This window comes from Mytilus edulis, chromosome 5, assembly GCF_963676685.1.
Source record: "Mytilus edulis chromosome 5, xbMytEdul2.2, whole genome shotgun sequence".
Lineage (NCBI taxonomy): Eukaryota > Metazoa > Mollusca > Bivalvia > Mytilida > Mytilidae > Mytilus > Mytilus edulis.
In genome coordinates, this window is record NC_092348.1 from 33,299,055 (window position 1) to 33,321,355 (window position 22,301).

Consider the following 22,301-nt stretch of genomic DNA (forward strand, 5'->3'; position numbering starts at 1 on the left):
AAAGTGTTGCTTTGAAATGCAATGATTGCCACTTTATTTGAACTTAAAACAAAAGAGGTGTGCCTACTTGAAACGGAGGGAATTTAACATAGAAAGCAATGGGACCCATGAATTAGTGGTGTACTTCCTATTACAGAGAATCATCAGAAATCCAATTTTAGAAGTTGTACCTATTCCAATGAAAATAAGTCAAATTTGATGTTAGTAATCATGTTTAATCATCTTTTTTTGGTGAAACATCCTGTTTATGGGAAATTTAAGCTCTTGAATTGGCATACACAAGTATTTTAGCCTTTTATGGTCATACAACATGCATGCAGTTAAGACTTGACTCCAAGTTCTTATTTTTGCATTTTTTGTGATTGAAATCAATAAAACATGTATTTTATGACTTGTATATGGTATAAAATAGCTCTTGGTCAAAATAATCTTATGATTTTTCAAGTTTTTTGTGTTTTATATGGTAGCCTTTTACAATCTATGCAAATGGTATACACTAATATAAGAATTCTAAAAGCTCACTGTACATGCAATTTTGAACCAGTTTAGCAAGTTATCTAGCTGAGAGATATATAAATTGCTCTTAATAATCTATGTTTTACCACAGAATTATGGTTTATACAAAAAAAAAGCCCTTTTCCAATTTAAAGAAAAAGGGGGGACAATTTTCTCATTCATGTCTTAAGTTTGGACTAATATATTTTTATTTGATGAAGAACCTCTGATTAAAATATGACTATTGGTAAGCACATAGCTTTCCTAATAGAAATTAATAAATAAAACAATGATATTGAGAATAAAAAAGTATATTGGCCATTGGTAATAACCCATATGCAAGTTTTCTTTGAATAACCCATATGTTACTACCAGTCCAATTTGAGCTTAAAATTAGTAAAATAGTATTTGAGCTAAAGCTTTATATGTTTTTTATTGCTTGAAATAGATCATAGAATGAAATAAAGTAATGCTCAAGTCAATATAGCAAGTTTGGTTCTGTTATAGGTGTAACACCACTAATTCCAAGGCCCGGCCAGAAAGCACATACCAGAAAGTAGTACATATTTAACACAAAATAGTTCCTACGCATGAGTGTAACTTTCAAATATGTAGAATATTTAGGTATTGTTGGTATCAAATGAAAGCTGAAGGACTGGTGATCATTGTAAAACACTTTTGGACTTTTGATTTTGAATATTAAAAAAAATGCACCAAATTTTAAAAAGAGGGTACATTTTGTCTGTTTGTCAGATCTGAAGTACCTGTTTTGGTACATCCAAAGTTTCGGGAACCAGTTCTTTCTTATATGCAATTAAAGGTATGTTGATTTTTTCAGTACAAGACACCATAAAGTGTTGCTTTGAAATGCAATGATTGCCACTTTATTTGAACTTAAAACAAAAGAGGTGTGCCTACTTGAAACGGAGGGAATTTAACATAGAAAGCAATGGGGACCATGAATTAGTGGTGTACTTCCTATTACAGAGAATCATCAGAAATCCAATTTTAGAAGTTGTACCTATTCCAATGAAAATAAGTCAAATTTGATGTAGTAATCATGTTTAATCATCTTTTTTTGGTGAAACATCCTGTTTATGGGAAATTTAAGCTCTTGAATTGGCATACACAAGTATTTTAGCCTTTTATGGTCCATACAACATGCATGCAGTTAAGCAACTTGACTCCAAGTTCTTATTTTGCATTTTTTGTGATTGAAATCAATAAAACATGTATTTTATGACTTGTATATGGTATAAAATAGGCTCTTGGTCAAAATAATCTTATGATTTTTCAAGTTTTTTGTGTTTTATATGGTAGCCTTTTACAATCTATGCAAATGGTATACACTAATATAAGAATTCTAAAAGCTCACTGTACATGCAATTTTGAACCAGTTTAGCAAGTTATCTAGCTGAGAGATATATAAATTGCTCTTAATAATCTATGTTTTACCACAGAATTATGGTTTATACAAAAAAAAGCCCTTTTCCAATTTAAAGAAAAAAGGGGGGACAATTTTCTCATTCATGTCTTAAGTTTGGACTAATATATTTTTATTTGATGAAGAACCTCTGATTAAAATATGACTATTGGTAAGCACATAGCTTTCCTAATAGAAATTAATAAATAAAACAATGATATTGAGAATAAAAAAGTATATTGGCCATTGGTAATACCCATATGCAGTTTCTTTGAATAACCCCTATGTTACTACCAGTCCAATTTGAGCTTAAAATTAGTAAATAGTATTTGAGCTAAAGCTTTATATGTTTTTTATTGCTTGAAATAGATCATAGAATGAAATAAGTAATGCTCAAGTCAATATAGCAAGTTTGGTTCTGTTATAGGTGTAACACCACTATTCAGGCCCGGCAGAAAGCACATACCAGAAAGTAGTACATTATTTAACACAAAATAGTTCCTACGCATGAGTGTAACTTTCAAAATATGTAGAATATTTAGGTATTGTTGGTATCAAATGAAAGCTGAAGGACTGGTGATCATTGTAAAACACTTTTGGACTTTTGATTTTGAATATTAAAAAAAATGCACCAAATTTTAAAAAGAGGGTACATTTTGTCTGTTTGTCAGATCTGAAGTACCTGTTTTGGTACATCCAAAGTTTCGGGAACCAGTTCTTTCTTATATGCAATTAAAGGTATGTTGATTTTTTCAGTACAAGACACCATAAAGTGTTTGCTTTGAAATGCAATGATTGCCACTTTATTTGAACTTAAAACAAAAGAGGTGTGCCTACTTGAAACGGAGGAATTTAACATAGAAAGCAATGGGACCATGAATTAGTGGTGTACTTCCTATTACAGAGAATCATCAGAAATCCAATTTTTAGAAGTTGTACCTATTCCAATGAAAATAAGTCAAATTTGATGTTAGTAATCATGTTTAATCATCTTTTTTTGGTGAAACATCCTGTTTATGGGAAATTTAAGCTCTTGAATTGGCATACACAAGTATTTTAGCCTTTTATGGTCATACAACATGCATGCAGTTAAGACTTGACTCCAAGTTCTTATTTTTGCATTTTTTGTGATTGAAATCAATAAAACATGTATTTTATGACTTGTATATGGTATAAAATAGCTCTTGGTCAAAATAATCTTATGATTTTTCAAGTTTTTTGTGTTTTATATGGTAGCCTTTTACAATCTATGCAAATGGTATACACTAATATAAGAATTCTAAAAGCTCACTGTACATGCAATTTTGAACCAGTTTAGCAAGTTATCTAGCTGAGAGATATATAAATTGCTCTTAATAATCTATGTTTTACCACAGAATTATGGTTTATACAAAAAAAAGCCCTTTTCCAATTTAAAGAAAAAAGGGGGGACAATTTTCTCATTCATGTCTTAAGTTTGGACTAATATATTTTTATTTGATGAAGAACCTCTGATTAAAATATGACTATTGGTAAGCACATAGCTTTCCTAATAGAAATTAATAAATAAAACAATGATATTGAGAATAAAAAAAGTATATTGGCCATTGGTAATACCCATATGCAGTTTTCTTTGAATAACCCATATGTTACTACCAGTCCAATTTGAGCTTAAAATTAGTAAAATAGTATTTGAGCTAAAGCTTTATATGTTTTTTATTGCTTGAAATAGATCATAGAATGAAATAAAGTAATGCTCAAGTCAATATAGCAAGTTTGGTTCTGTTATAGGTGTAACACCACTAATTCAGGCCCGGCCAGAAAGCACATACCAGAAAGTAGTACATATTTAACACAAAATAGTTCCTACGCATGAGTGTAACTTTCAAAATATGTAGAATATTTAGGTATTGTTGGTATCAAATGAAAGCTGAAGGACTGGTGATCATTGTAAAACACTTTTGGACTTTTGATTTTGAATATTAAAAAAATGCACCAAATTTTAAAAAGAGGGTACATTTTGTCTGTTTGTCAGATCTGAAGTACCTGTTTTGGTACATCCAAAGTTTCGGGAACCAGTTCTTTCTTATATGCAATTAAAGGTATGTTGATTTTTTCAGTACAAGACACCATAAAGTGTTGCTTTGAAATGCAATGATTGCCACTTTATTTGAACTTAAAACAAAAGAGGTGTGCCTACTTGAAACGGAGGAATTTAACATAGAAAGCAATGGGACCATGAATTAGTGGTGTACTTCCTATTACAGAGAATCATCAGAAATCCAATTTTTAGAAGTTGTACCTATTCCAATGAAAATAAGTCAAATTTGATGTTAGTAATCATGTTTAATCATCTTTTTTTGGTGAAACATCCTGTTTATGGGAAATTTAAGCTCTTGAATTGGCATACACAAGTATTTTAGCCTTTTATGGTCATACAACATGCATGCAGTTAAGACTTGACTCCAAGTTCTTATTTTTGCATTTTTTGTGATTGAAATCAATAAAACATGTATTTTATGACTTGTATATGGTATAAAATAGCTCTTGGTCAAAATAATCTTATGATTTTTCAAGTTTTTTGTGTTTTATATGGTAGCCTTTTACAATCTATGCAAATGGTATACACTAATATAAGAATTCTAAAAGCTCACTGTACATGCAATTTTGAACCAGTTTAGCAAGTTATCTAGCTGAGAGATATATAAATTGCTCTTAATAATCTATGTTTTACCACAGAATTATGGTTTATACAAAAAAAAGCCCTTTTCCAATTTAAAGAAAAAAGGGGGGACAATTTTCTCATTCATGTCTTAAGTTTGGACTAATATATTTTTATTTGATGAAGAACCTCTGATTAAAATATGACTATTGGTAAGCACATAGCTTTCCTAATAGAAATTAATAAATAAAACAATGATATTGAGAATAAAAAAAGTATATTGGCCATTGGTAATACCCATATGCAGTTTTCTTTGAATAACCCATATGTTACTACCAGTCCAATTTGAGCTTAAAATTAGTAAAATAGTATTTGAGCTAAAGCTTTATATGTTTTTTATTGCTTGAAATAGATCATAGAATGAAATAAAGTAATGCTCAAGTCAATATAGCAAGTTTGGTTCTGTTATAGGTGTAACACCACTAATTCAGGCCCGGCCAGAAAGCACATACCAGAAAGTAGTACATATTTAACACAAAATAGTTCCTACGCATGAGTGTAACTTTCAAAATATGTAGAATATTTAGGTATTGTTGGTATCAAATGAAAGCTGAAGGACTGGTGATCATTGTAAAACACTTTTGGACTTTTGATTTTGAATATTAAAAAAAATGCACCAAATTTTAAAAAGAGGGTACATTTTGTCTGTTTGTCAGATCTGAAGTACCTGTTTTGGTACATCCAAAGTTTCGGGAACCAGTTCTTTCTTATATGCAATTAAAGGTATGTTGATTTTTTCAGTACAAGACACCATAAAGTGTTGCTTTGAAATGCAATGATTGCCACTTTATTTGAACTTAAAACAAAAGAGGTGTGCCTACTTGAAACGGAGGAATTTAACATAGAAAGCAATGGGACCATGAATTAGTGGTGTACTTCCTATTACAGAGAATCATCAGAAATCCAATTTTTAGAAGTTGTACCTATTCCAATGAAAATAAGTCAAATTTGATGTTAGTAATCATGTTTAATCATCTTTTTTTGGTGAAACATCCTGTTTATGGGAAATTTAAGCTCTTGAATTGGCATACACAAGTATTTTAGCCTTTTATGGTCATACAACATGCATGCAGTTAAGACTTGACTCCAAGTTCTTATTTTTGCATTTTTTGTGATTGAAATCAATAAAACATGTATTTTATGACTTGTATATGGTATAAAATAGCTCTTGGTCAAAATAATCTTATGATTTTTCAAGTTTTTTGTGTTTTATATGGTAGCCTTTTACAATCTATGCAAATGGTATACACTAATATAAGAATTCTAAAAGCTCACTGTACATGCAATTTTGAACCAGTTTAGCAAGTTATCTAGCTGAGAGATATATAAATTGCTCTTAATAATCTATGTTTTACCACAGAATTATGGTTTATACAAAAAAAAGCCCTTTTCCAATTTAAAGAAAAAAGGGGGGACAATTTTCTCATTCATGTCTTAAGTTTGGACTAATATATTTTTATTTGATGAAGAACCTCTGATTAAAATATGACTATTGGTAAGCACATAGCTTTCCTAATAGAAATTAATAAATAAAACAATGATATTGAGAATAAAAAAAGTATATTGGCCATTGGTAATACCCATATGCAGTTTTCTTTGAATAACCCATATGTTACTACCAGTCCAATTTGAGCTTAAAATTAGTAAAATAGTATTTGAGCTAAAGCTTTATATGTTTTTTATTGCTTGAAATAGATCATAGAATGAAATAAAGTAATGCTCAAGTCAATATAGCAAGTTTGGTTCTGTTATAGGTGTAACACCACTAATTCAGGCCCGGCCAGAAAGCACATACCAGAAAGTAGTACATATTTAACACAAAATAGTTCCTACGCATGAGTGTAACTTTCAAAATATGTAGAATATTTAGGTATTGTTGGTATCAAATGAAAGCTGAAGGACTGGTGATCATTGTAAAACACTTTTGGACTTTTGATTTTGAATATTAAAAAAAATGCACCAAATTTTAAAAAGAGGGTACATTTTGTCTGTTTGTCAGATCTGAAGTACCTGTTTTGGTACATCCAAAGTTTCGGGAACCAGTTCTTTCTTATATGCAATTAAAGGTATGTTGATTTTTTCAGTACAAGACACCATAAAGTGTTGCTTTGAAATGCAATGATTGCCACTTTATTTGAACTTAAAACAAAAGAGGTGTGCCTACTTGAAACGGAGGAATTTAACATAGAAAGCAATGGGACCATGAATTAGTGGTGTACTTCCTATTACAGAGAATCATCAGAAATCCAATTTTTAGAAGTTGTACCTATTCCAATGAAAATAAGTCAAATTTGATGTTAGTAATCATGTTTAATCATCTTTTTTTGGTGAAACATCCTGTTTATGGGAAATTTAAGCTCTTGAATTGGCATACACAAGTATTTTAGCCTTTTATGGTCATACAACATGCATGCAGTTAAGACTTGACTCCAAGTTCTTATTTTTGCATTTTTTGTGATTGAAATCAATAAAACATGTATTTTATGACTTGTATATGGTATAAAATAGCTCTTGGTCAAAATAATCTTATGATTTTTCAAGTTTTTTGTGTTTTATATGGTAGCCTTTTACAATCTATGCAAATGGTATACACTAATATAAGAATTCTAAAAGCTCACTGTACATGCAATTTTGAACCAGTTTAGCAAGTTATCTAGCTGAGAGATATATAAATTGCTCTTAATAATCTATGTTTTACCACAGAATTATGGTTTATACAAAAAAAAGCCCTTTTCCAATTTAAAGAAAAAAGGGGGGACAATTTTCTCATTCATGTCTTAAGTTTGGACTAATATATTTTTATTTGATGAAGAACCTCTGATTAAAATATGACTATTGGTAAGCACATAGCTTTCCTAATAGAAATTAATAAATAAAACAATGATATTGAGAATAAAAAAAGTATATTGGCCATTGGTAATACCCATATGCAGTTTTCTTTGAATAACCCATATGTTACTACCAGTCCAATTTGAGCTTAAAATTAGTAAAATAGTATTTGAGCTAAAGCTTTATATGTTTTTTATTGCTTGAAATAGATCATAGAATGAAATAAAGTAATGCTCAAGTCAATATAGCAAGTTTGGTTCTGTTATAGGTGTAACACCACTAATTCAGGCCCGGCCAGAAAGCACATACCAGAAAGTAGTACATATTTAACACAAAATAGTTCCTACGCATGAGTGTAACTTTCAAAATATGTAGAATATTTAGGTATTGTTGGTATCAAATGAAAGCTGAAGGACTGGTGATCATTGTAAAACACTTTTGGACTTTTGATTTTGAATATTAAAAAAAATGCACCAAATTTTAAAAAGAGGGTACATTTTGTCTGTTTGTCAGATCTGAAGTACCTGTTTTGGTACATCCAAAGTTTCGGGAACCAGTTCTTTCTTATATGCAATTAAAGGTATGTTGATTTTTTCAGTACAAGACACCATAAAGTGTTGCTTTGAAATGCAATGATTGCCACTTTATTTGAACTTAAAACAAAAGAGGTGTGCCTACTTGAAACGGAGGAATTTAACATAGAAAGCAATGGGACCATGAATTAGTGGTGTACTTCCTATTACAGAGAATCATCAGAAATCCAATTTTTAGAAGTTGTACCTATTCCAATGAAAATAAGTCAAATTTGATGTTAGTAATCATGTTTAATCATCTTTTTTTGGTGAAACATCCTGTTTATGGGAAATTTAAGCTCTTGAATTGGCATACACAAGTATTTTAGCCTTTTATGGTCATACAACATGCATGCAGTTAAGACTTGACTCCAGGTTCTTATTTTTGCATTTTTTGTGATTGAAATCAATAAAACATGTATTTTATGACTTGTATATGGTATAAAATAGCTCTTGGTCAAAATAATCTTATGATTTTTCAAGTTTTTTGTGTTTTATATGGTAGCCTTTTACAATCTATGCAAATGGTATACACTAATATAAGAATTCTAAAAGCTCACTGTACATGCAATTTTGAACCAGTTTAGCAAGTTATCTAGCTGAGAGATATATAAATTGCTCTTAATAATCTATGTTTTACCACAGAATTATGGTTTATACAAAAAAAAGCCCTTTTCCAATTTAAAGAAAAAAGGGGGGACAATTTTCTCATTCATGTCTTAAGTTTGGACTAATATATTTTTATTTGATGAAGAACCTCTGATTAAAATATGACTATTGGTAAGCACATAGCTTTCCTAATAGAAATTAATAAATAAAACAATGATATTGAGAATAAAAAAAGTATATTGGCCATTGGTAATACCCATATGCAGTTTTCTTTGAATAACCCATATGTTACTACCAGTCCAATTTGAGCTTAAAATTAGTAAAATAGTATTTGAGCTAAAGCTTTATATGTTTTTTATTGCTTGAAATAGATCATAGAATGAAATAAAGTAATGCTCAAGTCAATATAGCAAGTTTGGTTCTGTTATAGGTGTAACACCACTAATTCAGGCCCGGCCAGAAAGCACATACCAGAAAGTAGTACATATTTAACACAAAATAGTTCCTACGCATGAGTGTAACTTTCAAAATATGTAGAATATTTAGGTATTGTTGGTATCAAATGAAAGCTGAAGGACTGGTGATCATTGTAAAACACTTTTGGACTTTTGATTTTGAATATTAAAAAAAATGCACCAAATTTTAAAAAGAGGGTACATTTTGTCTGTTTGTCAGATCTGAAGTACCTGTTTTGGTACATCCAAAGTTTCGGGAACCAGTTCTTTCTTATATGCAATTAAAGGTATGTTGATTTTTTCAGTACAAGACACCATAAAGTGTTGCTTTGAAATGCAATGATTGCCACTTTATTTGAACTTAAAACAAAAGAGGTGTGCCTACTTGAAACGGAGGAATTTAACATAGAAAGCAATGGGACCATGAATTAGTGGTGTACTTCCTATTACAGAGAATCATCAGAAATCCAATTTTTAGAAGTTGTACCTATTCCAATGAAAATAAGTCAAATTTGATGTTAGTAATCATGTTTAATCATCTTTTTTTGGTGAAACATCCTGTTTATGGGAAATTTAAGCTCTTGAATTGGCATACACAAGTATTTTAGCCTTTTATGGTCATACAACATGCATGCAGTTAAGACTTGACTCCAAGTTCTTATTTTTGCATTTTTTGTGATTGAAATCAATAAAACATGTATTTTATGACTTGTATATGGTATAAAATAGCTCTTGGTCAAAATAATCTTATGATTTTTCAAGTTTTTTGTGTTTTATATGGTAGCCTTTTACAATCTATGCAAATGGTATACACTAATATAAGAATTCTAAAAGCTCACTGTACATGCAATTTTGAACCAGTTTAGCAAGTTATCTAGCTGAGAGATATATAAATTGCTCTTAATAATCTATGTTTTACCACAGAATTATGGTTTATACAAAAAAAAGCCCTTTTCCAATTTAAAGAAAAAAGGGGGGACAATTTTCTCATTCATGTCTTAAGTTTGGACTAATATATTTTTATTTGATGAAGAACCTCTGATTAAAATATGACTATTGGTAAGCACATAGCTTTCCTAATAGAAATTAATAAATAAAACAATGATATTGAGAATAAAAAAAGTATATTGGCCATTGGTAATACCCATATGCAGTTTTCTTTGAATAACCCATATGTTACTACCAGTCCAATTTGAGCTTAAAATTAGTAAAATAGTATTTGAGCTAAAACTTTATATGTTTTTTATTGCTTGAAATAGATCATAGAATGAAATAAAGTAATGCTCAAGTCAATATAGCAAGTTTGGTTCTGTTATAGGTGTAACACCACTAATTCAGGCCCGGCCAGAAAGCACATACCAGAAAGTAGTACATATTTAACACAAAATAGTTCCTACGCATGAGTGTAACTTTCAAAATATGTAGAATATTTAGGTATTGTTGGTATCAAATGAAAGCTGAAGGACTGGTGATCATTGTAAAACACTTTTGGACTTTTGATTTTGAATATTAAAAAAAATGCACCAAATTTTAAAAAGAGGGTACATTTTGTCTGTTTGTCAGATCTGAAGTACCTGTTTTGGTACATCCAAAGTTTCGGGAACCAGTTCTTTCTTATATGCAATTAAAGGTATGTTGATTTTTTCAGTACAAGACACCATAAAGTGTTGCTTTGAAATGCAATGATTGCCACTTTATTTGAACTTAAAACAAAAGAGGTGTGCCTACTTGAAACGGAGGAATTTAACATAGAAAGCAATGGGACCATGAATTAGTGGTGTACTTCCTATTACAGAGAATCATCAGAAATCCAATTTTTAGAAGTTGTACCTATTCCAATGAAAATAAGTCAAATTTGATGTTAGTAATCATGTTTAATCATCTTTTTTTGGTGAAACATCCTGTTTATGGGAAATTTAAGCTCTTGAATTGGCATACACAAGTATTTTAGCCTTTTATGGTCATACAACATGCATGCAGTTAAGACTTGACTCCAGGTTCTTATTTTTGCATTTTTTGTGATTGAAATCAATAAAACATGTATTTTATGACTTGTATATGGTATAAAATAGCTCTTGGTCAAAATAATCTTATGATTTTTCAAGTTTTTTGTGTTTTATATGGTAGCCTTTTACAATCTATGCAAATGGTATACACTAATATAAGAATTCTAAAAGCTCACTGTACATGCAATTTTGAACCAGTTTAGCAAGTTATCTAGCTGAGAGATATATAAATTGCTCTTAATAATCTATGTTTTACCACAGAATTATGGTTTATACAAAAAAAAGCCCTTTTCCAATTTAAAGAAAAAAGGGGGGACAATTTTCTCATTCATGTCTTAAGTTTGGACTAATATATTTTTATTTGATGAAGAACCTCTGATTAAAATATGACTATTGGTAAGCACATAGCTTTCCTAATAGAAATTAATAAATAAAACAATGATATTGAGAATAAAAAAAGTATATTGGCCATTGGTAATACCCATATGCAGTTTTCTTTGAATAACCCATATGTTACTACCAGTCCAATTTGAGCTTAAAATTAGTAAAATAGTATTTGAGCTAAAGCTTTATATGTTTTTTATTGCTTGAAATAGATCATAGAATGAAATAAAGTAATGCTCAAGTCAATATAGCAAGTTTGGTTCTGTTATAGGTGTAACACCACTAATTCAGGCCCGGCCAGAAAGCACATACCAGAAAGTAGTACATATTTAACACAAAATAGTTCCTACGCATGAGTGTAACTTTCAAAATATGTAGAATATTTAGGTATTGTTGGTATCAAATGAAAGCTGAAGGACTGGTGATCATTGTAAAACACTTTTGGACTTTTGATTTTGAATATTAAAAAAAATGCACCAAATTTTAAAAAGAGGGTACATTTTGTCTGTTTGTCAGATCTGAAGTACCTGTTTTGGTACATCCAAAGTTTCGGGAACCAGTTCTTTCTTATATGCAATTAAAGGTATGTTGATTTTTTCAGTACAAGACACCATAAAGTGTTGCTTTGAAATGCAATGATTGCCACTTTATTTGAACTTAAAACAAAAGAGGTGTGCCTACTTGAAACGGAGGAATTTAACATAGAAAGCAATGGGACCATGAATTAGTGGTGTACTTCCAGAACGCAAATGATTCTTCGTTTTAATGTACTGCCGTCTAACAAATTAGACCTCGTTATTTTAGGCCGTGTTCCCATTGACCTAAACTCGGTGTTGTGTTAGTGTTAGGCCGTGTTCACATTGATCTAAACTCGATGTTGTGTAAGTGTAACTCACACGTAAACTAAACACAATAACGTTCCCATTGATAAAACTCAAGGTTAACAAGTAGTTTAAATCATGTTTTGTCTACATGCAGTCAATAGTCAATGTAGGCCTTGTGTAGGTTAAGTGTTCACAAAACTAGGCATTTAGAACATTAGTTTTACCATGTTTATTTAAGGAAGAAACGATTTTTAAATAAAATTGATATTTATAACAATTATTAATAAAGTTCTTTACAGAAATATATGTCTAAACTTGATATATTTATTTGTTTACGTAGCTTATTAACCCCTTATCAAGACTCAAATCATCATCATTGCCGAACACATAATTCATTTGAAAGGTCTTCCCGAATCGCCTTGACGTACACAGAAATATTTGCCACGGGTCTTTACTCAAACAACGATTCACTCATAAATGCTTACTACAAAATGTGTGACGTAAATTGTATTGGTTGTCTAGTAATTCAGACTCGTTTAAATGCACTTAGAAATTAAAAAAAAAACAACATTACTCCCTCTCTATGCCAAATACGAAATACCATTTGAAACAAACAGAAAATATAGAAATGTAGTGATCCTTAGCATCTCGATCCTTTTCCTTCCTCTGTAAGCACGCTGCTGCAACATAAGTTTTCTAATGCGTAATCGAGACATCTTTAGTATATTTAAACTGCTGCAAATCATCAAAATGGCTTTCATAAAGGAGCAACCACTTAACTTAAATAAAAAGAGGGGGCAGGGGTATGTGGTTTTTTTTCTGAGTCAGATTTTTTTGCGCGCGAACCTTTGTTTTCTATTTTTTCGATGCTAGCAATCAAATATTTATTTTTTCAATATTTAACACTATAATATATGAGGATTTGCGAAAACTCTGGATTCAGACTATTCTTTTATCATCTTTATGACCAGAATATTTTTTTGTATCAAATTGGGGATCAGAATATTTTTCAAGGAAAATCCCCCCTTCCCAATTTTTGAAATCAAATGGTCGTTCTCTAACTGCTAGAAAAGTTGTCTGAAAAATTTTACATACGGTTCTACGTAATGAACATTTAAATGACATACAGTTTACAAGTGTGAACAAATCTTATGTACAGGTAACAAAACAAGGTGTATAGATGTGAACAAATTTAATGTTGAACCAGTGTACATTACATTAAACTAATTGTAAGCATGTTTACTGTACATGGCGTTTGGTGTGAACATGGCCTTATTCACGCGTAAACTAAAAATAGTTACGTTCCCATTGATAAAAATCAATGTTTACATGCAGTTTAAATGATGCTTTGTCTACATGCAGTCGACAGTCAATGTAGGCCTTGTGTGGGTTAAGTTTTCACAAAAAATAGGTATTTAGAACATGAATTAAACATGGAAGAAACGTTTTGGAATAAAATAACAATTATTAATGAAGTTCTTTACATAAATATTTTTCTGAAATTGATTTATTTATTTGTAATAAAAATTAAACTTAAGAAACTTAACCCCCTTATCAAGAACCAAAGCATCACCATTGCCGAAATGATATTTCATTTGAAAAGGTTTTCTCGAATCGACTGGACGTACACAGAAATATTTGCCACTGATCTATACTCAAACAACGATTCACTCATAAATGCATTACTTAAAACAGTGTGCGGTAAATTGTATATTGTTTGTCTAGCATCTCAGATCCGTTTAAATACACTTAGAAATAGTCACTCCCCCTCTTTTGCCAAATACTCCTTTGAGAAGATATACCATTTGAAAAAACAGAAAAAATAGAAACGAAGTGATCTCTAACATCTCAATACTTTTTCTTCGTCTGTAAGCCCTCTTCTGCACCTTACGTATTTTAATGCGTAATCGAGATATCTTTAGTATCGTTTAGTATCGTCCCCGAGGGTATCAACAGCCCAGTAGTCATCACTTCGGTGTTGACATAAATATCAATTATATGGTAATTTTTATAAATTTTCTGTTCAATGCTCTTCAACTTTGTATTTGTTTGGCTTTTTAACTATTTGGATCTGAGCGTAACCGATGAGTCTTATGTAGACGAAACGCGCGTCTGGCGTATAAAATTATAATCCTGGTACTTTTGATAACTATTTACACCACTGGGTCGATGCCACTGCTGGTGGACGTTTCGTCCCCGAGGGTATCACCAGCCCAGTAGTCAGCACTTCGGTGTTGACATGAATATCAATTATATGGTAATTTTTATAAATTTTCTATTTACAAAACTTTGAATTTTTCGAAAAACTAAGGATTTTCTTACCCAAGGAGTAGATTACCTTAGCCGTTTTTGGCACAACTTTTTGGAATTTTGGGTCCTCAATGCTCTTCAACTTTGTACTTGTTTGGCTTTTTAACTATTTGGATCTGAGCGTCACTGATGAGTCTTATGTAGACGAAACGCGCGTCTGGCGTATAAAATTATAATCCTGGTACTTTTGATAACTATTAACTACTGTATATCATCAAAATGACTTTATAAAGAAGCAACCACTGAACTTCAAGGGGGTTGTTGTGGGTTTTTTTTCTGAGTCAGATTTTTTTTCGCGCGAACGTTTTTAATCAGATTTTTCGAAGCCAGCAATCAATTTTTTTTCCAATATTAAACACAATAATGTATGGGGAAAATCCGGCTTCAGAATACTCTTTTTTATCATTTGTTTGACCATTCTATTTTTTTTTTTATTAATTTGGAGATCAAAATATTTTTCAAGGAAAAAACCATTACACCCCACCCTTTTTTTTAAAAGTCAAATGGTCGTTCCCTAACTGATAGAAAGGTTGTCTGGAAAATTGTGCATTCGGTTCTAAGTAATGAATATTTAAATGACATAAAGTTTACACGTGTGAACTAATGTACAGGTAATTAAACAAGGTATATAGACGTGAACAAATTTAATGTGTAACCTGTGTACATAACATTAAACTAATTGTCTTAATTAAATTGATAGAATCATTTGATAACTTATCAAAATGAAGTTTTTATCATGTTTTTTTTTCAAAAATGTATTACAGGTTGTGTAAAATTGTCAGATTTTGTATATATTATGGAAAATTCAATTTTATGTGATAAAAAGAAAACGTTCTATTATAACTTTAAGGTAAAATGTGAGAATATTGCTCTTATAACATGCTTTCAGATAAGAAAAAGAAAAATGGGATCACCGCACTTGTTTTCTTGCTACATTTCAAAATATGTAGATTCATAACACTTTCTATTATAAAAATAACTTTATCTGAGTTATCTCCCCTTTTTTTGTAATGTTGAAAAAAATCTGACTAAACACAAACAAGGTGTTTTTGAGAAATTATGATAAAACACACAATTTTCTATATTTATATCAAAAGTCATTTACATAGATTAAATAGCACTCTCAAAATATGCACAATTCATCAAATATCTAGACCAAAGTTCTCTGCTTCTTCTAAATCCAAGATGGAGGAAGACACCCGAGCCACCTTAAGGAGCTCAAGGGTACAAAAATTTCAGCAAAAATCTAAACATTGTTTTCAATACAAATTCAATTTATTACTTTTAAAATTATCTCCCTTTGGTGTAAATATGCCATTTATTTGCATTAGAATGAAAATGTCTTTTTTAACTCATCGGCGACCTATATTTTTTCTTTTTTTCTCTCGATTAAACTGTACTTAGAGTAGACTATTGTAAAATTTAAGTGATTTCTGTAATTTATTTCTTTTTTTTATTTTGGTATAACCTCTATTTCTCTAATTAGTTCAACAGAAAAAAAGTACCTTCACAAAAATGTATGCTTTTTTCGAAGGCAGATTGCGAGCTTCAATTAACGGTGACCCCATTTTTTATGTTATTTTTCTATTAAGTATATGATAAAGTTCCTTAAGTTTATAGAAAAATATAGCGAAATCCTATGTTTGAAAAATCATACCCGCGAGCCCCCTTAATCATTAGCAGTAGTAAAACAAAGTATCGATGTAATTTTTAGTGGTGTTTAGTCTATTAAAAACTCAAACATAAAATTTATCTCATAAAAATTTAACAAAACAGGTTGTCTGATACCTTTACAATCGGTAAACAATGTTCACCGATTGAAGTTTAGATTTTTTATATATATTCGTTTACGTTTTCAACGTTTTATAATCATTGATAACATAAAAAAAAACCTATTCAATACTTCTTTGAAACTGCATCAATATCTATACGATACTTACGGCCTTCAAGTATCTTCATCGAACAGCTTGCATTCCCATACTCATTATAAATAAATAATGTATACAGAGTGTCGAAATTACTTTCTGTCAGATTTGATATCTTCAGTGTATATCTCATTGTATTCAGGCTTACAGAAGTCCCGTATATGGAAACGGAGGTTATCGATGGCTCTGTCGTAAATTCGTATTCTAAACTCTGAGTGAGATTGTGGATTCCGCTAAACCAATCGAAATGTGTTATATTCAAGCCATAAACATCGAAAGTTAACATAACTGAATCAGAATTGTTCACAAATATTCTATATTCTTTTTTAGAAAAGCAATGAGGTTTACCTACAAGTTGATATAATATATTATATATTTCAATACTAATAAAACACATCATAGAAAGAAATATACTAATGGTCGTAGTATCAAATAAAAGACAAATTTAGCGATAATACGTTCGTGTTTAGCATGTTTAGTTATATTTTTTTTAATTTTACATCTTGATAGCATTAATTATATGCAGAATTTTCTGATATTGAAATAATCAAACTCTCATTTGTGTCGAGTGAGAACAATTGAAAAAAATGCACGCAATAAGTTCTGAATGCCATGAGACTTGTATTTCATTCGGTTAAAATAATAGATCGGTATGCTATATAATCTAAAATGCTGTTGCATAGTATATGATGTATGACCCGTAAGAAATAATAAGGCGTTTTACGCCTGACAATATGGCGTAAACCAGGCGTAAGTGGTAGTTATATGTCTAGATCCAGGCTTAAGGGAGCAGAAACGTAAATTTGCATTCCTTACGGGTGTCGAAAAAAGTGGTAAACCGGACTCAAAATGAAATAAGCAAGGCGTAAATTTTCTTCCGGTAGTAAAACTTTTAGTATGGCGTAAATCATAATACCCATAATGCTTTGTTTAAAGGATCATGGGATTATTTTTCAAAAAATGGCTTTTTGGTATTAGTTTGCAAGAGTTGGACTTATGACAGGTTTATATATTCAGGGACAATTAGGTTGTTTTGTGCTTTTTTGAAAAAAATGATATTGGAATGATGGAATTAAATTGATAATGTGAGTAGCTAAATTATTAAGTGATTTTTTTTTGTAATAGTTATTTTGAAATCTGCAAACCTTTATCCTAGGATAATAACGTTAAATATTTTACATGAAGTAAAATATTTGCAGTATTATCAATGATATTTTAGTTCAAATGACATTAATTATAAAAAAAAAGTATAGTTTTATTTCAAGAAAAATAAATTGTCATAATTCTTTTTTAATCTTAAACTTATTTGAGCCAGTGTCTGTCTACTATGAATTTATTCTTATAGCTTTTTAAAGTTTTATGTAACACATTGAGAAATTTAGGCACCAGTACAGAAGTTTGTATCAAATACACAAAGAGTAAACAGCTAGGGTAATACACTGATTTAATACAAGTGTAGTTAACAGGCGTACTCATTTTCATATTACGCCTGTTTATTTGTGAACCAGGCGTACTCATTTAAATATTATGCCTATTGTTACGCCTGGCTTTCGCCTCAGTTGCACTTTGTTCCCGCCTGGTTTATGTCTGGACTTCATTTCTTTAACATTGCAATTATGCCTGGATTAAGTATGATTTTACGCCTGGTTTCCGTGTCATATACGAGCGTCACATTTCGTACAGGGAACGCTACTTAAAATCAATATTACCAAATGAAGTTAATAGCCTACAAAACAGATAAATCAGCTGTGTGGTGAAATGTAATTTAAAGATATAGATTTTCAAACGGGGAAAGAAGATGTGTTTGAAATGTAAAATATTGTACTAAATAATAACTAAGGGTAGTTTTAAATTGTACAGTTATCACATGTGTTTTTTGTTTGTAATTTAAATGACAAGGTTTTGATAGATATATAGATTCCTACACTGCAACAAGTGTATTACGATATTTCTCCACTCGAGACAGTTAAATTTTATTATTTAAAGCGCGAGGCTTGCCGAGCTCTTTAAATAACTAAAATTTAACTGTCGAGAGTGGAGAAAAATCGTAATACACGAGTTATAGTGTCGGAATCTGTTTCTCTTATGATCTGTATCCTTCTTTTTCAAAGATTTTCAGAAACTTGTGTTCTTTATATGCGACGTCATCAGGCATGGTCGCCTTTTTTCATGACATCACAATAGGAAAATTCAGAAGAAAACAAAACATTTAGACGTCATAATCAAATTTCGACTAATCATTTGCCGAGAACAGATTTTTCACTAGTGAGGAGAAATATTTTTCTCACACCGGTCAGGAAATGTGAAAATAGCACAAAAATTAGAGAAATCCCCTTTCCATCTCACAATGTTCGTTACACAGTTTTGAAGCTGCGGCCATATACATACAAAGTTGTAACGATACGCATCGATATTTGTTATAAGCATTGCCATACCACGACCGTCTATAGGTTAAATGATTTAAAAGCTGCCAATTAAAATTCCTACCAGGAAAATAAATATCTTTGAATCCGCTTTGCATAGTCATGTTGTTTTTGTCTGTAATTCCATTGGTAACCGTACAATGATACCTGCCATCTACGGTGTAAATTGGGTCGTCTTCATTTTGTAAATCAATACTAAGCAAACCCGATCCTTCGCTATTGAGTTTGCGCAACAAAGAACCATTTGAAGATCTATGTTCCCATTCTGGAAATGTATAAGTATTTGGAACTCCTGTCGCATTGCAGAGAAGTGAGCCATTCTGGAGTTTTTCTACAACCACCTCTGGTGCATCTGTAATAATTTTAATCTCATCAGACATATAAGCCAAAAAGACAATTTGTTATACTATAACAGCATATACGACCAAATATACTAAGTGCCCTTTATACCCTCTTAATCATTCAAATATGTGCCTAAAAAGTTTAACAACAAAAATACTAAACTTCGATGAAAATGCAAAACGGAAAGTCCCCAATCAAAAGGCCCAGGAATGACAAATGAAACCAATTCAAACGAGCAAACCAACCGCCGAATTTATGTGCCAAAAATTGAACGAAAAGCAAGTATGTTACACAGCAACAAATGACAACCACTAAATTACAGGTCTTAGTATCGATGAACATTTTTGGAATAAGTATTTACTTGTTTCTATGCATTACAGACAACATATGCCGGTACCATTTGACTAATTTCAGTTCATACACATTGGTTAATGAAGATCACTCTTTTATTATGGATGCTTTTCAGATAGGCCATTACATCAACGTTATTGATTAAAGTTATTAAATAGATCTGCGTTATCTTGAATTTCGACCTTATTTATCAATACAACTGTCCCAGGTTAGGGGAGGGTTGGAATCCCAATAACATTTTTAACCTCGCCACATTCTGTATTTATGTGCCTGTCCCAAGTCAGGAGCCTGTAATTCAGCGGTTGTCGTTTGTTTATGTGTTACATATTTGTTTATCGTTCATTTTTTGTACATAAATAAGGCCTTTAGTTTGCTCGTTTGAATTGTTTTACATTGTCATTTCGGGGCCCTTTATAGCTGACTATGCGGTATGGGCTTTGCTCATTGTCGGAGGCCGTACGGTGACCTATAGTTGTTAATTTTTGTGTCATTTTTTTAGAGTGTTGTCTCATTGGCAATCATACCACATCTTCTTTTTTTATATATTAAATTTAGACGTAACAATGAACGATATTGTATGTCCTTTTAGCTGTCCGCTTCTCAAACCATTAACTTTGTTTATAGTTCGTTATTTCTATTGTTAACCATAGATTAATTTCAAAGCATCATATAATAAATGCATGCTTCTTTTTATGCATGGGGTAACAGTGTCGACAGAAGCAAGTCATATTAAAAATGAGTCCATGATCACCACTTTAACACCCTTTAAAATAAAGAAAGAAGCATTCAATTTTTATAAATATATTTGCATTCTACAGGCATGAATATAAGAGTTAGATCCGGATTAACGTTTGGTTTTTTTACGCATTGTCACGGAAGGCAAGTGCCATAGCTGTTGTGTTTTATACGAAAATATCATTTCACGCATCAGTGCCTTGAGATTGTTTTAGGCCAGTCGATATAACGGATTCTAATGAAACATTCATGTAATATAATCACTGTTTTGTACATATCGTTTTCGATTTTATATCATATACTTTTATATGGAGAAATTGGTGTTTGAGTCCTCATTAGCATGTTGTTATTTTTAAATAATCCAAGAATTCAAATACAAGTATGGAAAAATATTCAACATTTGTGTGCAACAAGTAAACTAAAAAACAAATTTTTTACTATGCATTATGTTAGTTATCAGTATTGTTCGGCAACAAAGTTGAATATTTTGCGATATTTAAATTCATGGATTTTTTTTTCATTACATTGACAATATATTTTGAAATGTAAATAAAAAAAAATTCTTGTGTAGAAAATGGAGGATAAAACCTGGCCTTTTAGTATATGTACATGTAGCTATTACAGCTGAGTAAAATTCCATTATACTGACAACAATGTATGAGCATATAAAAAAAATATAAAAACCACTTATCTGCAATTATGCATATGTTCGAAAATGATTAGGGTTAAGTGTTCATGATTTAGTTTCGGTTTAAGACCAGAATTTGGTTCAGTTAAATCGATTTATAACTCTTGAACAGCGGTATACCTCTGTTGTCTTTGGTTAAGGAAATCACACAAAACACACCGGACACACGAAATTGATGACAGTTTCAACTTGTGGAGTAATCTTTATTATTCGCTATAAAACAATGAAATGGACAACTTCGGTACCTGTAAACCTCGAAATACATGTTTCAACAGTTACAAATTATCTTATCTACAATTGCGTTTGGTATAAATATTATGTAATGAAAATTAAAAACAATATTACAATTCACAGGCTTTTGAAGGAGAGATAGGGAGCAGAAGAAAGAGATTTTTCACACAAAGAGCATGCTCAGCTAACACCTCTGGTTGAACTTGAGATTATTCTCATGTCTTCTTACAATGACGTCGTCAGTATGTCCTGAACTCATCAATTTAGATATACATTTGGTATCATTGTCTCTTTTTAAACTGCTATACTTCTTTGGAAATTTTTGTTTGACCTTATTTTAGGTTGATCACGATAAAATGCGGTTATTATTGTATTATATCTTAAGGTAGAAAATACTTACATAAAACCCTTATGTGCACTTTTGCAACACCATTTCCAATTGAGTTAAATACATTGCAAGTGTACAGACCATTGTCTAATCTTGATATATTAAGTATCTTGTATGTTACATCATGTGAAACGATTTTACTATTTTTTTTCCATGTAATAGATCTTGGATACGGATTGCCCTCATATGTGCACGTAAGACTCACATTATCCGTTTCATTTAATGTTGATGATGGCCATGTCATCACTTTCACTGAAGGTCGATCTAGAAGAAGATATATATAAGTTGATACATGAACCTAATATCAAACATACCATTCAAAGATTAGTTAAATTATCCAAATTATAATTTGTATTTTCAATTGGCTTTGTTGAAACTGTAGTGTGTACAAACAGTTCTTGAACACATTACAACTTGTTTATAATTTTAAAATAAATTTACTCATAACTTGTACAATAGTTAAAAGTATGAATTTTGTTATAAAAAAGCATCTATACACACTAAAGAATTATTACTCAATGACCATACAATAAACATTTATTTTTTTTTTAATTTGCACAAGCAAATTTTGTACAAATTTAAAATTTCATAGAGTCAAAATACACCTACA

General features: G+C 30.8%; 1 protein-coding gene across 1 annotated transcript in view; it reads right to left on the reverse strand.

Annotated features, from left to right (window-relative positions):
* Positions 1-21,938, reverse strand: part of LOC139523488 (neural cell adhesion molecule 1-like) — a 35,670-nt gene extending 13,732 nt beyond the window's left edge. The window contains exons 1-3 of the mRNA XM_071317550.1: positions 21,704-21,938; positions 19,021-19,308; positions 16,549-16,881 (exon numbers count right to left, since the gene is read on the reverse strand). Coding sequence (XP_071173651.1) covers positions 16,549-16,881; positions 19,021-19,308; positions 21,704-21,935 — 853 coding nt within the window. The 5' untranslated portion in view covers positions 21,936-21,938. The remainder of the gene's footprint in view (positions 1-16,548; positions 16,882-19,020; positions 19,309-21,703) is intronic.
* Positions 21,939-22,301: the final 363 nt, after the last annotated feature.